Source organism: Perognathus longimembris, chromosome 4 (assembly GCF_023159225.1).
Source record: "Perognathus longimembris pacificus isolate PPM17 chromosome 4, ASM2315922v1, whole genome shotgun sequence".
Lineage (NCBI taxonomy): Eukaryota > Metazoa > Chordata > Mammalia > Rodentia > Heteromyidae > Perognathus > Perognathus longimembris.
In genome coordinates, this window is record NC_063164.1 from 46,992,627 (window position 1) to 47,012,637 (window position 20,011).

Consider the following 20,011-nt stretch of genomic DNA (forward strand, 5'->3'; position numbering starts at 1 on the left):
ATTTACTAATAATTTGTCATAAATGGGATATAAATTATTTCTACATATGAACAAAGCATGCTGCTCTTAATCCTACAAAAAATAATAAAACATACATATTTTAAGGTCTTAAGAATCTAATAATCTTCCTTTTCTTCTTTGTAGATGTCCATATGTACTACATAAGACTATTTTATTATATTGTCTAAATTGAAAGAGAAACCTCAATTTTCTCAAGTTCTTTTTTAAAGATTTTAAAAACACACTTAGGCTGAGACTTTCCTCTTAACTTTTGTTTATTTTTTGTACATTTATCAAATATGAGAACAGAGGTGTATTGACTGATTTTTTTTAATTTGACCACATCAAAACTTTTTGTCTCTGAGACAAATACTCAACACATAATTGTGCCAGACAGAGGACTGAGTTTTGCTGACTCACCTTTCTGATCACATAGATAAGCATTTGCAATATTATTTGAGGTTAAGAATCATATATACTTCAAACATGTCAAGTTGTAGAATTTGAAAGTAAGTGCCTTCAGAAGCTTCTAGTTGTAAAAGAAAGTCATTTAGATGGTGATATAACGTTTTCTCACCTCTAAGCTTGGTAAGGAAGGATCACTGTAGACTTAAATCAATATTTAATTAATTCCAAATCACTATTTGGTTCCATTCATTTTGAGAAGAAAAAGAATCAAATTCAATCAAAAAGATCCCACTCCCACAGACAATTAAACGAAGTACAACTGATTAGTATTTATGTTTTATGCCCTGGTGAAAGAGATATGCAACAGGTTGGTGCTGGATGGTGATTTCCTAGCTGAAAAGTTTGTGGCCTTTGGACCACAATAGAAGGCTGAAGTGTCTCCTTTGCAGTTCAGCAGCTCCAAATGTCCTCAGGCTAACATCACTAGAAACAAAGGGGTCCAACCACAGATTGGTGATGGTGTAGTTCATTTTATAGGATTTCCACCCCATAAGGAATTATTCTTGGTGCATTGTATTAACGTTAATATCTTTGTACAACTACTTAAAGATAATCAAAAGACAGGGCTGGGAATATGGTTTAGTGGGAGAGTACATGCCTAGCATATATGAAGCCCTGGCTTCAATTCTTCAGTAGCACAGAAAGAGAAAAGGCCAGAAGTGGTGCTGTGGCTCAAGTGGTATACTAGCCTTGAACAAAAAAAGCTCAGGGACAGTGCCTAGGCCCTGAGTTCAAGCCTCAAGTCTGACAAAAAAAAATCAAAAGCTAATTAAAAAAATAAATGCAATAATTAAACAACAAGTTAAAGTATCAATTTCCCTTTCAGCACTGTTGTTTCCACCCTAAAACCAACCATCAGCACTGTAATTTAGGGCATTTATTTGAAGACATGAACTCCTTGCCCATAATAAAACAAAATCCTCAAAGATTACTTTTAGGCCATAGTTAATTTGATTTTGATAATGTACCAAAAAAAAAAAAGCTCTAGATAGTAAACCCACAACATTTTGTGTGCTAGAAACTAGACCACAAGTTAGATTCTTCTGATGTGAATGGTCTTTCTCTGTCTCTCTCTGCCCACAGTTCACAAGACCTCCCAGTTGAAGAGGTCTTTTAGAACATGATGGCATAGAACAATCACAAAGTTTCTCTGAAGTACCAGTCTTGGGAATGAGGTCTACATGCCTTGACTTCCTCTTAGGCAAATTAAGTCATTGCTTAAATTTTTGATACATACTCTGAGGAAATATAGATGAAAAGATATATTACCATAAAGATCAATAAACTCATATATTTATTGGGTGAAGAGCAAAAAGTTGTATTTTACTTAAAAATAAAATAAGCATTAGAGTCAGGAGTAAGATACATGCATTGAAATACACTTCCTCCTGCCTCTCTATTTCCTTCTGAAGGTATATTATCAGCACCAGGCAGCTCAGTTTTTCTGCTCAGCATGGATAAATTTAGGTCTGTGCGGACAGGGCCAGAAGGAAGATGGATGAGAGTGGGGGAGGGGCAAATGGACACTTAGTGGCAGGTGGACACTTTTCAGGCCTGATGAGTCTCAGAAACCATTTACGAGGCAGCTTTAAATCACAGTCAAGAGATAGGTGCTGCTTCAGTAACTCAGGTATCACAGTCAAGAGAGGTAAATACGTTTTGTGCAACTGTATGTATGCTGTATTTCAGGAATTCTTTCTTCTGAAAATTCAGAGATAGGCTAGGTTCCATGGTCTTTGAATGCTACAAAATTATAGAACATTTTCTAGAAAGTCCATAGCTCTCATCAAATTCTCCAAAGAAACCATGATACAAATCATTTTAGAGCCAGTTGCTAGATTTCAGGAGAACAAAAGGTAACTGTAGAAATTTTTCAGCAAAATACAATTCATCCTATTATATAATGGGTGCTAACTTATAGTTTACATGATTTGGTATATGGGTCTTGAATCTATTAGGAGACGTTTGATTTTAACTTATTCCTAAATTTCTAGCCAAATACTGTTCCTTAGTATCTCTATTCCTACAGTTCTGATTCATCAGCTACTCCTAGTCGATAGCATTTTCACAGGCAAAAAAAAATCTCTATATTTTTAGTACAATTTCATTGTTTAAAACATTGATTTTTATAGCATGGCAGTAATTATTGCTTACTTAATGGACTTTTCAAGATTTACTTTGCTTTAGCAAGACCAAAAACCACCCCCTTCCACAAAGCTAACTTACAGTTTTAAGATGACAGTTATACCCTCCTTTCCCTTCAAAAATCACCAAATAACAGGAAGCAAAGAAATGGATATAAACTCTCCTTTTTCATGGATCCATAACCTACAAAGGCAGAAAATGGAGGGAAGAATGGCTCCTAACATAGTAGAGAAGAACAAGTGCCTCAATCCTCAAGGCTGAGCACACATGAGAAGAGTACCCTGCCAAGGAGCAGGCGACACCATGAAAGTGGGATGCAGTGGCAGATAAATTGGCAATTGACTATAAGAAAGAATAAAGATTTTCTTCAGTCATGTAAAGCTCCCAAAACAATGAGCTCATCCAGGGTTAAAAATTAATAAAAAATTAATATTTTTGTTAATGTTCTTGCAAAATGAGGGAGAAATTGAATAAAGAGAAAGACTTGGGCTGCAGAATATGATATCAAGCACAGGAAAGAGCAATCCCTAATATAATGGTGAAGGAAAGCTGCATCCCCACACCACAAAGGGTCAAATAAAAGCCGTGGCACTTTGGATTCCCACAATTGTTTAGCACTTCTTTAATAACGTGATGCAGGGTGTAAAAGGCTTAGATATTTCAAAGAAATTCTAACTTCAGGAAGTGCCAATCTTTACATAAAATAGGAAACAATCACTGGATACAAATTAGTTCAGCAGTGAGTAATATTTATATTATCAAGCAATTCTGGATATGGATTACACTGGGAGTATAAGAACAGGTATAGAGAGGCATTGTCTCTCACCTACCTCATCACTATCTCTCATCACTGTTTTAGAATAGATTCTGGAAGAGATACACTGGAAGTGTCCTTTCCTGGACCCTTTACTAGCTATGTTCTCTGGGTAACAGAATATAGCCTCTCTGTGACTCAGTTTCCTGACATATAAGGAGGTAGTGTAATGGTAGCACTTAACCACATAGGACTGTTAAAAGAATTAAGTTAAACTAGAAAGCTCAAAGGGCAAGGTATGGTACACAGTAAAGACCAAGTATCTGGTGAATAGCTAGTGCTAATAAATTGTGCATACATACTATAAAGAAATGTTGTAGAAACCTCATGAATTTCATTTATTTTTTTAAAGAGGCTGCCTTTAGTGAATCAGCAAGAGGAAAGGATGAAGGAATAGTGGCGTTTGGCTCTAAGTCTCTTAGCATGATTGGATATTTTTTAATATTGCAAATAATACTTTAAGTAAAATGAACAAAACAGAAATAGCAGCAGTGAATATTAAACTTATATTAAAGATACATATGGACTTTAATATGGGCCATTTCACCCTCCAGACAATTGGTTAACATTTTCATTTGTTACATAAATGAAGTCAGATGAATTTCAAAATCTACCAGAGAAGGTAACTCAGTTTTTTAAAAAAAATCATCAACACAGTACTCTGCTACTCAATTGCTTCTGCAATGGAAACAGCACTAATGATGAAACAAAGTTTTCATTACTGAACAAGAAGTGTCTTATGATAACTATCCAAAGATCATAGATTTTTTTTGGGGGGGAAGCACAAAAGAAAGCTAAAGGAATTAAAATCCTCATTCCTCTTCTCTTGTCCTCTGAAAAAGATTTTAATAAGTAATGAAATGGGAGACTTTCACAGTAAAAGGAGAAGGGGAAGATAAAAGCCTTGGATCAAGAAAATTCATAGACTAGCTCTCCCAGAGGTGCACTCCCTCTTCTAAACTAATGAAAGGATCAGCAGGAACCCAGAATCATTGCTTCTCCTGGTCCTATAATTATATCAGAGTATTTTCAGAAGAAATTACATCACAGCTATGTATTTCACAAACAACCAGTCAGAAAAAAATTAATTCCTGTCAATGGATACTTCTATCACTCCTCAATCTGTATTGCCTTATCCTCTGCTAAATTCTAGTTTCCAAGTCTTGCATCACCTTACTACCTGTGTGAATTTAATCAGCCCACAGTGTAATATGAATGAACTTGCTTACAAGATCACATCTAGAATGATATCATGAACCCAATTGAGTATTTCTAAGTTGTTTCTTTTAGTGTAATGCCACTCATTTGAGTGGCATCTGATGCGTGCAGTGTCACTGAAATTTGCCATTTATTCCCCTACCACCAAACCAGAAGCTTACCATCAAAATGTACAATAGATGGGGCTGGGAATATGGCCTAGTGGCAAAAGTGCTTGCCTCGTATACATGAAGCCCTGGGTTCAATTCCCCAGCACCACATATATGGAAAATGGCCAGAAGTGGCACTGTGGCTCAAGTGGCAGAGTGCTAGCCTTGAGCAAAAAGAAGCCAAGGACAGTGCTCGGGCCCTGAATCCAAGGCCCAGGACTGGCAAAAAAAAAAAAAGTACAATAGAAAAACATACTTTGCTCTGGGGCTTTGTGGAGCTATCTCTGCTATGTGGATAGTAAAGATAGTAAAGTCCCTTCCCCAAGGAGGGAACTTCATGCTGGTGTGGTATGGGCCATTGTGACAGCAAACTAATTCTTCACTGTTGGGACCTGAGTCTGACTGACCACTGGACTTGCTGTTATCTAAAATGGTGGCAGTTAATCATTTCCTTAAATGATGTGGGTATGAAAACAGCACAGCCACTAACCTTATCCATCCTCCCTCCTCCCAGTAGTGACTGTTGCCTTTCCCCTCTTCTTCCCAGACGGCTGGGTTTCAAGAGATCCTGACTGAAGTGGAAATTCTAGCTGTGATTGTGGGATGCCTGTGTCATGACCTTGACCACAGGGGAACAAACAATGCCTTCCAAGCTAAGTAAGTTTTCTATTTGTTGTTATTTTAATGCATTTGCCTTTCTGTTCAGAGCCAAAGGTGATGATTGCTAAAGAGTAAAGCATTAATTTCTGGCATTTGAGGCCAAGGCCACACAGACTTGGGAGTGCACGTCATGGGGCCCATCCATCTTTATAATTCCCCATTCTTCTTTTAATTGCAAATTTGCCCTTCATGTCATGCTTGTTGATTTGGTCTGTCTCTGTTGACCTCAGTCAGTTAAGAAAGGTCTGTTTTTAAAGGGCTTACGTTTTTCCCTCTCAGTGTATTTGCCTACATGGTGTGTGACAAGCTACATAGACCTGCTACTCCAAAATCTGGTTCTGAGACTATTAAATAAAAAAGAGTCTTAGGAAATTTTATGAAGCAAAATATCCCTTTATTTCCAATAGAATTGCTCCAAGGATTTCTTTGATGGTGGTTATTGTATAAACTGCAGTAAAGCCACATATAACAGTGTAGTCTTTGCTCCTCTCATACCTACTCACATGGAGACAAAGGCACTGCATAAATACAGACATGTGAAGGCAACTATTGCCCTGAATAGGATAGAATAACCTGCTTGGTCACCTACACAATGACCAAGGCTACAGAACTTAGAGGTGATAGAACTCTGACCACGACCTAGGTCTCTGAACTTTTACATTGGGGACCCAGCTTCAAATATTATTTGTACTATTTATCTGCAAATAAATTGATACAGGAGATCAGAGGACTGAGAGAAACATTCTGGGGTGAAGAGGGGCTAGGGGATGCATCTCTGGGGAGGTAAGAATAACTTTCATATGACTGATATCAGAACCCTCAGGTCACCAACCTATGTTAACTGAAACTCTAGTAGTCTGCTTATCATTTCTTTCATTCCTTAAGCCTCACCAGTGAGGCCTTGGAATCCTAGACTCTTGCATTTGCTTCTGATCTACCAAGAGCAAATTAATTTTGAGTTCTTTATACCCTAACAATCTGTGGCCCATGACTTCCACTTTCTCCTCTACAATTTCTTGACTCTTTCATTTTTATGACATCCATTCCGTAAAACTCAGCTCTAGCTCAGTCTGACATTTCAACTTCTACTCTGCTTAGACTTAGAAATATTTGGGAGAAAATGTGACAGTTGTGAGAGTTTGAGACATTTCAGATACGTACTATCCCATCCTGGCTGACCTCCCTACCAATCTTCCTGTGTCCCTTGCCAGCTCTGTCCCCCTTGCTATTAGCAGTTATATACAGCAAACATTCTCTTTTCAATCCACTTCCTGCTCTATCACCTCCCCCCACAGCACTCAGCAGATCACTTGCACTCCTACTTCACAGAGAAAACAGAGGCTATCAATAGAGAACGCCCTCAATTTCCTCCCCTGCTACCTACAAACTTATCCATCCGTCCCCATCCTTGCTTGCCTCCTATCTTAGGGAGGCCAATCCCTTACTTCTGCTTGGGATCCATTCCTTCTCTCTCATCTGGAACCCTCCATCATCAATCTCTTTCTGCTGTCTTTGTATCTACCAGCCATTTTCTCCTGCATCCTATTAATATGAACAGTTCTCCCTTGTCCCCATCAAAACCCACTTTAACCATTACTTCCCTCTTTAGCTACTGCTCTTCTTTCCTTCTCAGTTAGACTTATTGGAAAGATGTCTGTGTTGTCTTCGCTGACTCCAATCCTACTCTTGTCTCAGGGCTTCCAGTTCCATCTTACCAGGGAAATCAGTGATCCCCTTTGCCCAAAGCTGTCCTTTCTTGACAATTTGTGCCTGCTTCCTGAAACTTTTTCTCACACACAAAAATTTTCATCTGCCCTTAGATTATTCCTCCTGGTGTTCTCCATGGCTTCTTCTTCTTTCACTGGTGGATGCTTCCTCTCATTTCTCGTCTGTTTTCCTGTGCCTTTGGCATTTGTGTGGGCCTCTGTCCATCTGCTGATGTTTCTCAAGCCCATAATTGAACCATCATTCATAGCTTGTTTCCAGACATTCCTTTCAGCTGCTTGAGGGGTACCTCTTATCTTGAAGTCCCATAGTCATCTCAATCTCAATCTTCCTACCATGCATGATCCCCTTTCTTTTGTTCAATGAATGGCCTTACCAGAAATCTACAAGTCACAAATCACCCAAGCCTCCCTCTTAAAACTCATCAGCGTCTCCCTCCTTTTCCCTCTTGCAGAAATGGCTGTTTCTTTTGCAGCTATCTTAGATTGCTGTCAAAAACAGCTTGACTTTCTTCTGATTGGCTTTGAACTCTAAGACATTCTGGTGCACAGAGGTGATCAGGTCACTCCTCTTATTAAAAGCCATCCATGAGCCTTCTGTGACTTTCAGGATAGTGTTCACACTCCTTAGTTTGTCCCTTTAAGGCCCCCTTTCCTGGGGTTCTTGTCCACTTCTCTGACCCAGCACCCACTCAGCCCCCAGCCCACTCCATCCATCCATCCATCCATTTCCCAGAAACAAGGCATCTGAAATTATCAATGGGGGTCCTGCTAGCTGACATCTATTTGACACCCAATATGCCATTTCTTCTGCCTTCAATGCTATCCTTTACTTTGGGTCTTCCAAAAGTATCAATTTGGGGTTTAAATCCCTGAGGGTCTCTCTTCATTAACTTTCATGCCCACATAAAGTTCTAGTATACTGCCTTTTCAAAAGCGTGCATTTCGGGCTGGGGATTTGGCCTAGTGGCAAGAGTGCCTGCCTCATATACATGAGGCCCTGGGTTCAATTCCCCAGCACCACATATACAGAAAATGGCCAGAAGTGGCGCTGTGGCTCAAGTGGCAGAGTGCTAGCCTTGAGCAAAAAGAAGCCAGGGACAGTGCTCAGGCCCTGAGTCCAAGCCCCAGGACTGGCCAAAAAAAAAAGTGTGCATTTCATTCCATCTTAGTGACTGATTCACAAGTGTATCTCCTCTTCTTCTTTAATAACACAAATAAACAGTACCAGGAACATAATTATCACACAATTAATGTTTGCTGAATGGTGAATGCATAAGATTTTTTATTATTCAAATATAACTTTCAATAGAGCTTATTGCTTTACTAAATGCATATGCTCTTTCATAGACTATTATAAAACATAGCATTGCTAAACACAGGTTTGATACTATAGGTATCAAACACCTGGAACTCACCAAAGTAAACCACTCACGCTTTCATTCAAGGATTTGACAGTTCCTTGTTTTAAGTTATGTGTTTCACTATTGTTTAAACGATTCTTCTCTCTCCCAGTTAAAGAATTCTTCTCTCTTACTGGTATCCCAGTGAGTGGCCCCACCAGAAATCTAGTAGTAGTGTATCTCCTTCTTATACCCTCTTCTTATGCCCTTACTTTTCTATCACTTATACATAAAGAAGAGATAAATGTGTTCAATTCTGCCTGCAAACCAAGACTGAGAACCTTGAGGGTTCTTTGAAATTCACAGAAATTGTACTCTGATACCCATGACTACTCCCTAGGAAGAAATCCGGTGCAACACACTGAACATGGCAGTTCTTCTTGCTAGCTAAGCTCTCAGTTGTTTGGATCAAGAATATACACCTAAACAAGGTTAATCCAATCAGATTTTAACTTCCAGAATTTTGAAGTTGGTTACCACGATACTGAATAGAAATCCAAGCTACAGGTCTACATAGACTTGAAAGCTGAGACTACCATTTGGGGGAAAACTATGATAACTATATAAGGGGGTTGAAGAAATAAGAAGGTCACTCTGCAAAGAGGAGATAAGAAGGAAGCTGTTTTTCAGAGAGTAGCCAAAAGGCTACTCAACCTAAAAGGCTGTTCAACCTAAAAGAGACACAGGAAAAAAAGTAGACTAAGCCCCTGTCTTTCTCTATTACTGTTCCTATTTCTAGGAGACTTGGTCAAACTTAGTACACTAGAGTTTCCTCAAGGTATCTGGAATCATTTAATCAAAAGGTTTTTTTTCATTAATCTTGTACTTTATTTTTGCTTTATGCAACTAGAAGGCCACAAATAACAAGAACTATAATTTCTTTGTTTTTTACTATGTCTCAAGCCCTTCCCAATATGTCTGTAGATATTTTGCTCTCCATTTTACAGAAAGAACCAAGCCTCAAGAAGGTAACATGCCCAAATTCATCCACTCAGAATGTTGCAGAGCAGATTGGGACCTGGACTATTCTAAAAGCCATTCTTAAACCACTCTATCATTTTCTTCCATGACTTTGTGACATTTATTTTGGACCTTTGATCTTACAGCTTACTGAATGTCTTCCCAAACTTGTGAGCTCTAGAGAACTAAGATATATTTTGACATTCAGAAACTCAAGGCAAAATGATAGAACTGAGCAAAACCTTCCTTGTCATATTTTAAAATGCCTTAATTTTACAAACCTGGAAACTGTGACTCCAAAATGAATGATACACATACAAATTAGCTATTAAATCACAAATACTAGAATTCTTTTTTCCTTGGCATGTCATATGAACAAATCTACTTATTCCAAGACTGTAGGGTATGTTTCAAGATGCCTAACTTGCATGCAATTTAACGACTATTGGGCTCTCTATCAACTCTGTCCATCAGCCAAACCTAATGGAATCATTTCTGATCATCCAATCTCACTTAACATTTCCTTTAACAGTCAATGTTGAAAGATACTTTTTTTACATCCTGGTGCAGGAACGTATAAGATATATGCATTGTGTTTACTAGCGCTTAAATCATCCCTAGGAAGAAAGCTATATGCTTGTATCCCTTCTTATTCCCAACCATTTCTATGTCCCATCCTTGTATTAAGCATTGTGGGAGAAATAAGAAAATACAGTGATCAGAGTCTAACTCTCTTCTCTTGAACTGTTCACAGCCTTTCCAGTGATTTGGAAATGGAATTTAAATGCTCCAATTATTATGTACCAAAGCATATGCTACCTTTTTTTTCATATATAAGGCTATTAAAAAACAGGAGACATTTAGCAAGGAACAAATTGCTATATAAAATGCAAAATGCCTCTATAATAAAAAAGTATGACTTTAGTTAGAGCACAATTTGATTTATACTCTTAGCCTTTCTGATAAGTGAACCTTTGCATTTTCATATTTTATTCCTAATTTTTAAGTAGTTGAGTGCGTGCAATGAATGATCAATAGGTGGAGAAGGCAGCAGTACCACCACACTCTGAAATTGCTGTCCACACCTCTCCCCTGTTTTCTCTGGGGACAGAATTCCCCACTCATCCCCTTCTCTATTACAGCTGCCCCTGATGATTAAATATCAGTACCGAGCAGCTCTGTAGTATATTCTCCTAGGAGACTACTTCTATTCATTTCTAGCATAATCTCTTATACTCATTTCTTGGGAATGAAAACCCATCTTGTCGCTTTCGGCCAGGTCCCAGAAGTGAAATACTGGGGCACATTAATCTGCCATGACAGCCTAATCCCATTCTTCACAACCTCCCCACAATTCTCAATTTCCTAATTACTTTTCATAGTTTTCCTTTTCAAAGTTTCCATAATCCATGCCTGCACACTGCCACTAAGTATTTTTCTCAAAGAATATACATGTATACATATAGGGAAGTTGTGGAGGGATATTTTGATTTGCCCTCTGGTGATTAGAGTTTGTCCAAAGCAGGGGATACCTGTAGAGAAATTTTTTTTACTCACTTTTCTTTTTAACAAGCTTCCCCTCAGTATGCTGTCTCTTGACTCCTAAGATGCCCAACTAGTATTCCAAAATTACAGTTGTAAAAATTGATGTTTTTGTTGATTTTACTGATGTTGTTGTTGGATAGGTTGTTCTATATAAATGAAATTTACACATAATGCAAAGTAATCCCTTCAAGTATTAAAACGTTATTGATTTGCAATGGAAATATCCATATATGAGTAATGTATATATATATATTTATTTATTTATAATTAAAATTGACTAAATTCTACTCCATGTAGGGTACTGTGAAAAAACACTTTCAAATATTTTATTATAGTCTCATGAACAACAAATGAATAGACAATAGGATAATAATTTTAGAGGTGAAGAAACTGAGCCTTAAATAAGACAAATAAATGTCCAGAGCTACCAGCAATAGAGGAATGGCAAGTATGACTCCAAATCTAAGGAACTCTCACAGTGATATCTCAGAGATATCAGAGACCACGGAACGTGGTCAGCCTCACTTGTTGACACTGTAGAACATTCCCAAGCTCTTTTCCTATGGACAATCAAGCACATTTGATATAGAAGAGTTACTGGAGGTACTCAAAAGTTACACATTTTAGTTCCTGAAGCCTACACTGTTCTCAGAGCTAGATGTTGTGTCTCCTCAGAGCACCTAAGTTAGACCCAGAGCACTATTCCATAACACATTTGTATTTGTGTTGTTGCATGCACTATGCTTTCTTCTGATCATATCTCTCTTGCTAGTTTTATAAAATTCAGAGAGGCAGTGACTGTGTCTTATTAATCATACATCATCCACAGCATCCAGCCCAACACATAGCAAGTTTCTGAAATGCTTGCTTGTGGGATGAATGAACAACACAAGCAGTTACCTGAGAATGTACTTGCTGTGGTGCTCTCCAAAGGTAGTTTAATCCAAAGAGCAGGTGGGTGATGGTCACCTCATTTCTGTCCTCTTCCAGGAGCGGCTCTGCACTGGCCCAGCTCTATGGGACATCAGCTACCTTAGAGCATCACCATTTCAACCATGCTGTGATGATTCTTCAAAGTGAGGTATGACCTGCTGCACTTCTCCAAGTAACAGAAGACCAGACTTAGGGTTCTTACCTCTGTTTCTTCGTAGTTTCCACAGAGTCATGGGAAACAAGTGTTTGAGTCAATCTTTTGGACATTGGTGACTCACTTGATTCTTTTTCTTGCCTGATTAAGTATCTTGTCCAAGTTCTTCCTGGGATGATTCCTTTAGTTTCACCTGGAAGCTATACAGAGTCACTTACAGGTAACAGGTATAGGCTGCCTAACTGCAAAGCACCTTCTTGCCTTCCTTAGGGGATGTAGAAGCCCACTAAGGGAGTGAGTTGATCCAAGTACTGAGTGGTCTAACAATTCCATTTCGTAAAACCCAAAGCCATTTAAAAGATTGTAGAGGAAGAGCTAGATGCTAGTGGCTCACACCTGTAATCCTAGCTACTCAGGAAGATGAGATCTGAGAATCACAGCTGGAAGCTAGACCAGACAGAAAAATTCATGAGACTCTTACTTCCAATTAGCTATGCAAAAAAAAAACAACAACAGAAGTAGAGCACCAGCCTTGAGCAAAAAGGCTCAAGGACAACACTGAGGCCCAAGTTCAAGCCCCAGCAACAGAACACACACACACACACACACACACACACACACACTATAAGCAAAAACAGGGCAAAGTAGCATGTTAATAGCACAGTCAAGAAACCTATAAAAGATAAAGGAAATTAAAATTGCTGGTGAAACCAGTTTAAAAGTGGGAATTGCAACTAAACCCAAGGCCCAGGGCTAATGCCATATGCCTTATTTTGCCTCCTGTGGAAAGGCAGGAGTTAGAAGTAGTAGGAATTTTTATACATTGTGCTTTCTATAGAGAAAAACAGAAACCACGAGCTGACTCCGGCTGGGGCATCTGAGTTTTAACTTGCCAGGAAAAGATCTGTTTAATTTTCTGCAGGCGTACAGACTCATTTTTGTGAGGCCAAGAAGGGATCATCTGTTCCCCATTATTTGTCAGTTCTCTAGCTGTGCCATTAATTATTATTATTATCATCATTAAGGTCCTGCTTCGCTGGAATAGCATCATTAAATATGGAGGGTTTTTTTTTTCCTACAGCCTATCTTGAAAAGGCATGTCTTGTGCACTATCACAAAAGCCTTCAACCCCATAAAGGAGAGTCACTGCTCTCCTGAATGCAGACTGGGGCAGGGCACACGTGCCCATGCCAGGGTGATATATTCTCCACTGGGAACGAAGCACCAGGGAGAGGTGCTCAGGAACTGGCATAGGCTAGCATCCCTGCATCTGTGATGCTGTAATTTTCCTATGAATACCATATTGTAGCAGAATGCTGTGCAAGAGGGAGGTAGTGATAGGAGGCATTTTTGTTGAGATGACTTTCCACTCTGACCTCAGAAAGCTCCACCTTTATAATAACAGGGATGGTAAACAGGATGCCAAGTCTCCTGGAGAAAACAATCTCTACTCCCACAGAATTTGTGCTCATATAAACAGAACACCTTAGCTGCCCTTCACACAGGGTTCTTCTGAGAAACAGAGACAGTAATAATGGAACCAGGCACTGTTCATATGTCACGTTCAGCACTCTGTGGGCACTTCCCTCTGATACCTACTGACCTGTCCATCAGAAAGGCAGAAAGGCAGGTGTTATCTCCCATTCCCCTTTCAAATGACTCACAGATGAGAGGAGGGGGATGGCTAGAGGGAGAGGTCAATGTAGACCTTTCTCTCTCTGCATTCTCTTTTTTTCATCAACTCTACTTATACCATATCCCTGAACAAAAGGTAAAAGCAGAATTTCCAAACATCCAACTCTAGTTCCGTTACTAAACCCTGAGAAATTATATAAAGCTAATTTGAACATAAATTATGCACTGATGTAAATTAACTCTTTGAAAAAGTAGAGCAGATCTAGTGAGCTTTGTTATTGTGTTATCTGGAAATGGCTTCAGTTGCTTTATGTCCTATCAAAGTAGCAAAATGCACTGCAGGGATCCAGTACCTCACACCTGTAATCCTGGCTACTTGTGAAGCTGAGATCTGAAGAACCCCAGTTCAAAGACAACAGGACAAAAAAGTCCAATTAACCAGCAAACGGTTAGACTGGAGGTGTGGCTCAATTGGTAGAGCATCAGCCAAAAGCAAGCAAACTGAATGAGAGTATGAGATCCTGAGTTAAAGCCCCAGTACCAGCACACACACACAGACACACAGACACACACACACACACACACACACACACACACACACACACTTCACATCTTTGCAAAATAATCAGAATCCTCAAGTTCACATCAGTTTCTCCCTTGTCCAAATGCTTTTAACTTACACCTCAATGCTATATTTCTGTCAATGGGTGATACTGGCTGTGTGGTTGGTTCGGGTGACTATTTCTCCATACCCTGTAGACACTTTTCCCAGGCTCTGGAATATCTGCTTGTGGCTGATGCATGGAACGATGCTCACCCAGGCAGAAAGAACCTGGACAGAATTATGGCACAACATTCCTTTAGTTATTTGTCTTCCTCTTAATAGCTGAATAAAGGGTCTAGAAGAGTTCATTTGAAAATTATTATTAATATTGGATCTGATCCCAGGTAAAACCAATATACTCTAGTCTTTAAGGAGTGGTGAGTTCACCCAATAAGATAAATTAACTCAAAGAAGCAGATTACCATCTGATACCTAGTAAAAAATAATTTCCTAATTGATAGTCTTGTTCCCTGAAAGGATTAATTTACCTCTCATTGGAGAATAGTTTATCCTCAGTCATTTGCCCTTTCTCTACCATCTTCTGGCTCTCAATACTGGGTTAAAATTGGTCCAGTTCCCAGACCACAAGCTTATAAGTTCATATTTCATGCTAAGAAAAACATGAAAAGTTTCTCAGTTAAAGACACAGAGTGGGCTGGGAATGTGGCTTAGTGGTAGAGTGCTCACCTAGCATGCGTGAAGCTCGGGGTTCAATTCCTCAGTACCACACAACAAGAAAAAGCCAGAAGTGGAGCTGTGGCTCAAGTGGTAGAGCGCTAGCCTTGAGCAAAAAGAAGCCAGGAACAGTGCTCAAGCCCTTAGTTCAAGCCCCAGGACTGGCAAACAAACAAACAAACAAACAAAAAACCCACGAAGCATGATGAGTACTGGTTTTCTCAGAATTAAGTGACTTTATGGTCACATTACAAAAGGAGTTTTCATTTGACTGGAGTATAGCTTTAACAAACCTTGATGAAAACAAGAAAGCTTTTCCAAAGTATGGTGGTAAAGCTGTATGTAATTGCGTGAAGATCAAAGCTGTTCAGTATTCATTCACTTGTACTGAATTTAATCCAGCACACCCTTCCTAAAGGTGCATTTTAATAGTATATGCAGGCTTTCATTCCTTCAGCAGTTCTGACATGGTAGGCCAAGTAGATATTTGTTGTGCAGAGTTTCATGGGCATTGTAGAATCCCTGAGGATCCCTAGGCTCTCATTAAATGCCAGTAGGTCACGACATATCATGATTATCAAAAAAATATCTGTAGCTGGGCACTCATGGCTCATGTCTGTAATCCTAGTTACTCAGAAAGCTGAGATCTGAGGATATTGGTTCAAAGCCAGCCCGGCAGGAAATTATGTGAAATTCGTATCTCCAATTAACCACCAGAAAGCCAGAAGTGGTGTTGTGGCTTAAAGTGGTAGAGCACTATCTTTGAGCTGAAGACCTCAGGGGCAGCATCCAGGCCCAGAGTTCAAGCCCCATTACCACCCCCCCCCCCAAAGACAGATGGCATAGATGGTAGATAGATAGATAGATAGATAGATAGATAGATAGATAGATAGATAGATAATACCAAAACCCTTCATAATCACTAAGAACCATTGGCCTTTTCTCCTCATCAGTTTTATTCATAACAAACATGTCCAGAATGTCAGCTAACCTTTTACTAGTGGAACTAGTATGCATGGTAGAGTCAAACAGTTCTCAAATGTTTTGCCTACATCTCTTTCATGTACTTCCATAGGAAATTAGCAGTCAAGTGGAGTTATTGGCATAAACATATGCCTAGTGACAAGTTCAAACGTTTCCAAAGGTTTTCCCTTCCACGCTGAACAAATGATCAAGGGTGCCTTCATGGTTCTTCTCAAAAATAATTTACTTCCTAGTTTTGCAATACTTACCAGGGAATGTTTGTATTTTAAATTTTTATTAAGCTTTAAAAATGATTTTATTATGTTCTCAGATCTTTTCTAATATAGGAAAAACATGTAAACAAAACCCACAGATTTAATGATGTTTGGTGACTTTTTACTTTCTCATTACAGGGTCATAACATCTTTGCTAATTTGTCCTCCAAGGAATACAGTGACCTTATGCAGCTTTTGAAGCAGTCAATATTAGCAACAGACCTCACGCTGTACTTTGAGTAGGTATTGGCATTTGATCTATTTGACAAATGGATATCTGAAGTTTCAGTTTATAATTAATTTTCAGATCCATGTTGTGGTTTGCCTGTTCTTTTGTCATTGATACCAATGTGTAAACACTTTTAGTGTTTCTCCTCTAACTAAATAAAGTTCATAAAATTAGTGTGAATAAGGGAAAAGATCTATGGCCACCATGGCAAGATTTCTTATCTTTTTTTTAAGGAGCCTTGTGTGGAACTCTTGAGTCAGAAATGAAGGAATGACAATTTTATTTTGAATACTGCCTAAGATTGCGATTTTAGACTCCTATTTCTGAACCAGTGTATCAGAACATTGATGATAATGATGGTGGTGACCATGATTATAAAACATATGAATTGTTGGAAGGCTGACAAGAAAGCCAAGTCTTCATTTCCTGGTTTCTCCTTTTTTTTTTTCTTTCTTAGAAGAACTGTCTCCACTTTTCCCACAGCTCAGGCTTCTCTATGAGCAGAAAATCACACCCTTCCCTTCCCTGTGAGGACTGATTCCATCAGATAACTCCTCTTTAGGCAGCCTAGAGTCTTCTTCATCCAGTGATATACGTCATTCTCTCTTACCTTAAAGATCGAATTTTGAATGATCTCACTTGAGCCAAAGCAGATTGTTATTTCTCAATTTACTACTTTTTAAAATAAAGTGTACATTATATAGTGTACATTTATTTTGTGACATTCAAAGAGTATATCTTCACATTCTATTAAAGTTATACTGTCAATGATCACAAGTGACCTGATATTTTTCTATCTTCATTTGATTATAGACTTTTCATGGTCACCTTTTATTTTCTTTGCTTCCCCAACATTCCTTTGTTCTTCTCTGTCATCCTTCCCTGTGAGTTTTGAGTCCAATTCCTTCTCACTCTATTTTTGTATCTCATAACTCACTTCTATATTATTTTCACCTGGATTGTAATTAGCTGGATATAGAAAATACTCCCAAATGCTTCACTTCAAGCCCCTGTCATTGTAGACTTGCATCTCTTATTTACATCTCTTATTTCCTCCATTGCCTCCCAAGAAAGCTTTAAATTTTGTTTGATTTTCAGTCATCCACAATCTACTCGCATGTATTCATATATTTTCATTCTTATATTTCTTTTTTCCCTTATAGGCTTTATCTACTTCAACCAGGTTTGTCTACAAAAGCAATAATAGAATACCTTAAAAATAAACCTAGGGAAGTGGTAGAGTGGCTGCTTAGCAAGTATGAGTACACATCACTTAATAATAAGAGAAATAATCACAATTAGAAACACAATTAAAACACAAAATGAGAGCATTGGGAAATGCAAAGAACAAAAAACAGAAAGGTGGAAAACTGCTATATTTCATTATATGTCTTTTCAGTGCTGTTGTTAGGTTTGTTAACACATCCATGTAGTAGTATGATAAATATAAATTTTAATTAACATAAACATACGTCCTTAAAAAGATAAGAATCCCAGCTCTACCGTTAACTAGCTATATGTCATCAAATTACTTCCCTTCTGAGCCTCTTTTCTCCATGTGTAGAATGGAGATAAAACTTATCTCAAATATCTTATAAGGGGTGACATCAACACTCTCATTTGCTTTATAGACATGTTTATTTTGCATGTTTTGTGGCTCTCATGTCCCATTACCTATTATGACCTTCCCTTTTTTCTGGACTGATCCTCCATGCTCTGGGATTTTGGAAAGCCTGTATTTTTCAATGTTTTTATTACATGTCCACGACACTGGTGGATTTTGTGTTTGTTTTTTTTCTAAGTAGAAGCATTTTTCCAAACCAAGTTTCCAAGCACCCCTTAAAGGGAGAAAAAAAACAATCTCAGCCCTTGGAGTTCATTTATCAAGTGAGCCTTGTTAGGGATGAGTGACCGCTGGGATGCAGACAAGGAAGTTGGTTTCGAGTCGTTTTCTCATTACTCTGTTCTTATCTTAATGCTGCAGCCCTTGCTAATGTTTGCTGACTCTCATAGAAGCTGGCTTGTTCTCTTTCTGTCAGCAGGATTATTTTTTGAGGTTCGGAATAGCTATTCATTCTCTAATCTAGACCTTCAGGGGACTGATTCACTCGCCTGTCTAAAGTTGCATTAAAGTATTGCCATATTTTTAGCCAAAACAATCCCTCAAGTTAATGAAGGGGAAAGTAACTATATACACTGCCACCCAGATGCTTTTATTTCACATACAATCACAGAACTGGAAGGAATCTTAGAAACGATGCCATCTAATTCATCTCCTTTATTTTGAAAAATAAGGTACTGAGTTTCCATTGGTTAAATAGTGTAGCTTTGGTTCACATAACTAATTACTGGCAAAACTGAAATCACATCCTTTGGGTGGGGAGGGCCTTTCCTACAATTGACATTCTAAGGGAAAAATCAAGAATGTTTGCAATATTGTCCTTCCCAGGTATACTTTAATCAGCTTAAAATTAAAACTAACCTGGATTTGATGTGTTCTTGTCTAAATCACAATTGGAGATTGTGGTATACATATAGTTCATTTAGTTTGGGAAGTAACAGCTAGAATGCCCAAGAAACAGGAGCAAAGACTGGAACAGTGAAATGGAAAGTGAAGAGGAAAGCCACTGGAAGGATACATCCCTTGTTGTTCACCATCATGGTTAGTCAGGTCAACCAATGGTGATGGGTACTGTAGGGACCATCTGAGAAAGTCCACTAGCATCCTTCCTTGTCAGCCAGTTTACTCTAAGGGGTGTTGACTTCCATGTACTTGTGTGCTCAAGGCTATAGATTTCTATAGTTCTCCCCAGTCCCTGGTACCAGGACTGGCACCAGGCTTGGGTCTATGGTAAGCTCTGGAGAAAATGGGGTCTAGAGCATGTAAGCTGCTCCCTACATCTGGCTCTGAAGTCTCATTACCTACTGGGTCTTCTGCTTCTACTACTCAAATCAAATGTTACAACAGAGTTGGGGAAATGTCCAGAGTGGGCAGGGAGTGGATCTCTTCCTTTTAGAGAGGCATTTGTGGCTCATTACTAGGGGCAGGGATTCCTACAATGCTCGAGGAGAAAAAACAAACAAACATAAAATGCATGGAAATGTGGAGATGGTTTAAAAACAACCTTGAAACTAACTTTTAATTTCTAGATTCAAGTGTCTTTGGGATTCTCTGCCACTCACAGTGTATAAAAGCAGGATTTACAAGATTGAAAGGCAAAATCAACAAATAAATCCTTGATATGAATGTCTAGGTTTCATACCCCAAATCTGGAGGGTTAATTATTCAGTCTGGTTTTCCAACTCACTGAAAACTCAGTTACTGTTGAATGATTTTCTGAAATTGATCTCCTGTGCCTATTTCTTAGTCCCTGTAGTCTCTGATAATTGAAGAATAATTTTATCACCTCAAGCAGGAATCAGACATACCCTGTCAGTGATTAGCTACGTGTCTAAG

General features: G+C 38.6%; 1 protein-coding gene across 1 annotated transcript in view; it reads left to right on the forward strand.

The window, feature by feature from the left end:
• Positions 1-20,011, forward strand: part of Pde11a (phosphodiesterase 11A) — a 337,140-nt gene that overhangs the window by 267,193 nt on the left and 49,936 nt on the right. Inside the window, exons 13-15 of the mRNA XM_048344223.1 lie at positions 5,342-5,451; positions 12,077-12,167; positions 16,464-16,564. Coding sequence (XP_048200180.1) covers positions 5,342-5,451; positions 12,077-12,167; positions 16,464-16,564 — 302 coding nt within the window. The remainder of the gene's footprint in view (positions 1-5,341; positions 5,452-12,076; positions 12,168-16,463; positions 16,565-20,011) is intronic.